We start from the raw sequence: 6,135 nt of genomic DNA, 5'->3' as shown, positions 1-6,135 counted from the left end.
CAGGATATTTTGCATATTCTCTAGTGGAAAAATTGTAAGGAATAATTTAAGGAAAGGAAGAAAGCAGCATAAATGATCTGCAGAGTTCCATGGAGACCTACATGTCATAAAGGACTTACTCACGGAGTCAATGATTTAAATAACAATAAAAGCATTACTGTATGAGTTCTATTTCAGCAAAACTGGAACAGTTTGAAAAGTCATGATAAAACTGTAAATGAATCATCATCACTGCATAGAGTTTTATTTATTTATTTATTTTCCCCCCAGTAAAATAAGTAGTAGGCCCTGGGTTAAAAATATAGCATTTGACCTATATGATATAGATATTACTATCCCCACATCCAGAGGACACCGAGCTAAGACAAACTATTTCATTTAATCAAAAACATGTAACTGGTGACTAAAAGATTTGAAATTAAAACTTCTTCTCTGAGTGATATACATACACTGGTCTTTAATATGACAAACACATAATTCTTACAGTGAAATGTGTTACAATAATAACAGTCTAAATGGTAATGTTTTCAGAGCTCTCTCATCATTCTTGCATAATGTTCAGCACAACTTCATAGACACTAAAATATAACAGAGGATAATATATTCGCTCTCATAACATTTACCCATGCTATCTTCCTCTGTTACTTCCTCATGTAGAATCGAGGGGAATTCTATATAGTTAAAAAGGATCTAAAATGTAAAAATGGGTATGCTTTAATAAATGTTCCATTTGTTCCTAATACCTAAACCAAGATATAGAACATCATCAACACCAAAAATGGCCCCTGATACTTTAAATGCCCCCAAAATATCCCTACATCCTAGGCTACTCCCATTATAATGATGAACAACATCCTCCAACTTCCACTTACTGCTGCTATAAGCTTATTTTCCCTGTTTCTGAATTTCATGTAAGTGGAATCACACAATAAACAGTCTCAAATGAGCAGTCTTTCGCTCAGCATAGTGATATTGAAATTTGTCTGTGCTGCACTTATACAGATACATAACAACTGACTACATGCATATATCCCATCTTTAACCATCCTCTTATTGATGGGCATTTGAATTTTCTCTTGTTGTAATAAGTCTAGTGTTAACACTCCTATATAACTGTATATGTGCACATACGTGGGGCTTCCCAGGTGGTAAAGAACCTGCCTGCCAATGAAGGAAACATAAGAGATGAGATGCAGTTTCCATCCCTGGGTTGGAAAGATCCTCTGGCAGAGGGCATGCCAACCCCTCCAGTATTCTTGCCTAGTGAATTCCATGGACAGGGGAGTCCAAAGTGTTGCAAAGAGTCAGGTGCAACTAAAGTGACTTAACATGCATGTGTATAGATGTATTAATTTCCCTAGCAATAGATCTATGAGGGAAATTACTGGAATATAGAAAACTATATATTTAACTTTATAACAAACTGCAGATTTCTAAGCTAACTGTTGCATTTTCATTACCTCAAACCATGTATGAGAATTCATATTTTCCCCACATACTTGCCAATATTTGAAGTCAAAATTAAAAAAAAAGACATAAATTGAAACTGGGATAAAAATAATATTGTGAGTTTGATTTTCACTTACTTGATTAATAATACTGAACACTTTTCTATATACTATATTCATTCATATATCTCCATCTTAAATTTCTGAATTTTTTACATTTTAATTGAGACTTTTCTTTTCATTGATTTTTAGAGTTTTTTTATAAGTGTGATAGATAAAATTACTTTTTCAAATTTTATTTGAAAAGTTTTATTTTTTGATTTTTCTCTTTAGCACTTTGACCCATGATCTTGCAGTTTTACAAAGAAGAGTTTTGCTACCACTGAAGAAGACAGAACAGTTTCTCCCACCAAACAGTTCCATGTGTACAAAACAGATTGGGATGAAGAAGATGAAGTGGGTAAGAGAGGACATAAAGCTGGAAAATTCCCAACATAAGGTACACAGACTGACACTGAAGGCTGGGAAGGGAGCAGGAGAACAGAGTCCCTCTCTGTTGTCACTTCGAGGATTACGCTAATTTTCTTGAAAACAGTGATGTTCAGCGGACTTGGAGTCCATGTTGGACATGGGGACATCGTACTGTGAGGATTTCTAAATATTGTTATAATCTTAAGAGAGTTGATTTATTTGTTCTTTTCCTTTTATTTTAGAAAAAATTAACACGGTTGTGTCAGACTATAGGCTCTGTCTCATGAGTGGTTACATAAATATTTCTTTATATTTTTAGCCTTGTCTGGGAGTCCCAGGTAGTTCAGTGATAAAGCATGCACCTGCAGGAGACTCAGGGGATGTGAGTTTTATCCCTGGATCAGGGAGATCTCCTGGAGGAAGAAATGGCAACCCATTTGAATATTCTTGCCTGGAAAATTCAATGGACAGAGGAGCCTGGCGGGCTACAGTCCAAGGGATCTCAGAGTGTCAGACGTGACTGGGCACATGCACACACGCATGCACGCACACACACACACACACACAACCTTTCCTGGGATACTGAAATCTCCACACCTATGTGCCTCGAGACCAGTGAACTGCACAGATTTTGTATAAAAAATATGGATCTGACTTTCACTAGCTGTTTATCCCCAAAATTTCTGTGGCTGTTGTCTCACATGTTTCACTTTTTAGATTAGAAAAATAGGGCTTGTATTTAAGATTTCTGTTTGAAAGATGTGGACTGGGACCTTTTCTCAAAACAAAAATTGTAAAATCGGAAAATCATCCATTCCTTTAGCTTCTAATATTCAGACTATATCCCACACAGTGGTAGCCTATCTTAAACATCTCTTTAGTGACCTATAGAGTTCTAACACTACATTACTAATTGGTCAGAAATTTCCTCAAGGCAGCCTTCACGTCCTTGTTCCTCAGGCTGTAAATCAAGGGATTCAGCATGGGAATCACCAGTGTATAAAACACGGAAGCCATTTTATCAGTATCCAGTGAATGGTTATTTCGAGGCTGCAAATACATGAAAAGCAGAGTTCCATAGAAGACTGACACAGCTGTCACATGTGAGGCGCATGTGGAGAAGGCTCTTTTCCTTCCTTCTGATGAACATATCCTTAGAATGGACAAAATGATGTTGAAATAAGATGCTACAACTACAGTTATGGAAAACATCAAGTTTGTAGATGCGGATATGAACACTACTGTTTCTGGAAAGGAAGTATCAGAGCAAGACAAGGCTAACAGAGGGACGGTATCACAGTAAAAATGATTGATTACATTAGAAGAGCAATAAGACACAGAAAATACACAACATGAAACCACAACAGCTGTGAAAAAGCTATAGAGGTATGTGAGAGAAATTAGCAGAAAGCAGGCCTGTCGAGACACCACCACCATGTAGAGCAGGGGGTTACAAATAGCCACATAGCGGTCATAGGCCATCACGGCTAACATGAAAATTTCAGCTACAATGAAAACCAAGAATGCTCCCAGTTGGGCGGCACATTCATAGAAGGAGGTGGTATGCTTTTTTACTAAAAAGTTGACTAGCATTTTAGGGGCTATGACACTTGAATTGCCGAGATTGATGATAGCTAAGTGCCGGAGGAAGAAATACATGGGGGTCTGAAGCCGAGAGTCCACACTGGTGAGGGTGATGATGCTTAGGTTCCCTGTCATGGTCAGTCCATAGATAACCAGGAAGACAAAGAAGAGTGGGATCTGGAGGCCTGGGCGTTCTGAGACTCCTGTGAGAATAAACTCAGTGACTTGGGTGAAATTTCCATTAGCCATGTATGAGTTTGGAAAGTCATCTATATGGAAGAAAAAGTTACTTGGTTAGAAATTAATGAATTATCTTCTAAGACTGTCAATAGATGGCAAAAGCATCCCTTGGATGAGATTTCCTCAAAGAATTTATTAAACTCATGTTTCTGGTCTATTAAATCAAATTTGAAATCATCTATTAAAGAGAATATTCAAGTGTGGCAAAAAAATAGATGATCCAACATTATGAATATTTCAAAGATCCAATCCATTGAATTTTATTAAGTTATGTATATCTTATCAGCTTGAAAATATTTAAAGCCATGATTTATATCATGGCGTCACATTGATATCTTCTGCACTGAGTGTGAGAAACTCTTGAGTAATTATATGCCTCCAAATAATTCAATATTCCTTGTGATCTCTAATTTGAAAATATTTTCTTCTTCTGAATAAAAATATTATTTAGTTGTGAAATCACATCCAACTCTTTTTTAGTGACCCCATGGACTCTAGATTGTCAGGCTACTCTGTCCCTGTCATTTTCCAGGCAAGAATACTAGAGTGGGTTGCTATTTCCTCCTCCAGAGGATCTTCCTGATCCACGGATCAAACCAGCGTCTCTTGCATTGGCAGGTGGATTCTTCACCACTCTACCACTGATCCAGTCACTATTCTGCCCTCTTTTCTTTATTCCATCTTTGTACTAACATTTATTCAGTGTAGACTGAAATTACAAATTCTGTCATTTTTACACTTTTGATAATTTTTATTGATATAATAATGCTAAACATTTCATTTTCATAAGGCTTTTCTGAAAATTACATTGTATATATTTGCCAAAGTATCAGCATGGAATTATAATGTTTTGCTAGAAATATCTGCTTGAAGGATGGCTTCCTGTTACTAACTAAGCCAATTATAGTCCATTCTCACTTTTAAATGATCTCAGTAATGGTCTGTGGCCTTAAATATTCTATCACAGTCTCTTATATGAAAAGGTAAAATTTAGATCCAGAGAATCAACACTATTTCATCATTTAATATAAGATCTACCCTTTAATGAAAAGTTAATTATGTATATGTATAAAATAATCATAATAATAAAATGGGCAAGATGATACTTTGGGGAATGGTGGGTATGTTTACAGCATAGATTTTTGGTAACTGTATCACTAATATATACTTATCTTCAAATTCATCAAATTCTATACATTAACCACATACAGCTCTTTTATGTCAAAGATAACTCAGTAAAGTGATTTTTAAAACATATGTATCATAATTTCCTGACCAGAAAAAATTATTGATATCTCTTCTCCTAAAGAAGAGATTTGATATCTCTTCTCCTAAAGAAGATTTAAAAAAAAAAACTGCAATGAAATAAAAAATGAAGCAGTGATATAAAACAACTGAAGAAATAAGGTGGTAATAACACCAAACATTTTTGAGTATTTGATATTAGTTGTTTTTGACTCCAAGTCATTCTTTCTCTTAACACTTTGAGTCATACTAGAAGGCTAAGTTTCCAAGAATTGACAGTTTCAAACTGTGGTGCTGGAGAAGACTTGTAAGAGTCCTTTGGACAGCAAGGAGATCAAACCAGTCGATCTTAAAAGAAATCAACTCAATGTTTATTGAAAGGTCTCATGCTGAAGCTCCAATACTTTGGCCATATGATGCAAAGAACCTGACGCTGGGAAAGATTGAGGGAAGGAGGAGGAGGGGGTGACAGAGGATGAGATGGTTGGATAACATCACCAACTCAGTGGACATGGGTTTAAGCAAATTCTGGGAGATAGCGAAGGAGAGGGAAGCCTGCCATGCTGCAGTTCATGGTGTCACAAAGAGCTGGACAACAGCAATATAATCTTGTTCCAAGAGATATTAAAGTTTCAGTTACTTTATTTGCCCCTTACCTCTGGACCTGGTTGGTTGGTTGGTTTAGTCACTACATTGTGTCCAACTCTTGTGACCCCATGGACTTTAGCCTGCCAGGCTCCTTTGCCCATGGGATTCTCCAGGCAAGAATATTGGAGTGGGTTGCCATTTCCTTCTCCAGGGGATCTTCCTGACCCAGGAATCAAACCTATATATATATAAAGGAGATTTATCTTGAGGAGTTCAGTTCCCTATATATGGAGGCTGAGAAATTCCACAATCATCTGCCTACAATGTATAAAGCCAGGAAAGCCAGTGGTAAGCCAGTGGTATAATTCAGTCCCAGTCTGAAGGCCTGTGTACCTCTGGACCTGCTGCTGCTGCTGCTGCTGCTAAGTTGCTTCAGTCGTGTCCAACTCTGTGTGATCCTGTAGACCACAGCCCACAAGGCTCCCCCATCCCTGGGATTCTTCAGGCAAGAACACTGGAGTGGGTTGCCATTTCCTTCTCCAATGCATGAAAGTGAAAA

General features: G+C 37.1%; 1 protein-coding gene across 1 annotated transcript; it reads right to left on the bottom strand.

Moving 5' to 3' along the window:
• Nucleotides 1-2,828: 2,828 nt before the first annotated feature.
• LOC128060364 (olfactory receptor 8J1-like) lies at nt 2,829-3,752 on the bottom strand. Its single transcript, XM_052652769.1, has one exon. The coding sequence runs from the start codon at nt 3,750-3,752 to the stop codon at nt 2,829-2,831; it is 924 nt and encodes a 307-aa protein (XP_052508729.1).
• Between the last annotated feature and the right edge of the window lie 2,383 nt (nt 3,753-6,135).

This window comes from Budorcas taxicolor, chromosome 15, assembly GCF_023091745.1.
Source record: "Budorcas taxicolor isolate Tak-1 chromosome 15, Takin1.1, whole genome shotgun sequence".
NCBI lineage: Eukaryota > Metazoa > Chordata > Mammalia > Artiodactyla > Bovidae > Budorcas > Budorcas taxicolor.
Note: the sequence above shows the minus strand (reverse complement) of the source record. Positions and strands in the feature narration are given on the sequence as shown.

Excerpts from the sequence above, each read along its gene's own strand:
- LOC128060364 (XM_052652769.1), bottom strand. The coding sequence starts at position 3,752 with ATGGCTAATGGAAATTTCACCCAAGTCACTGAGTTTATTCTCACAGGA.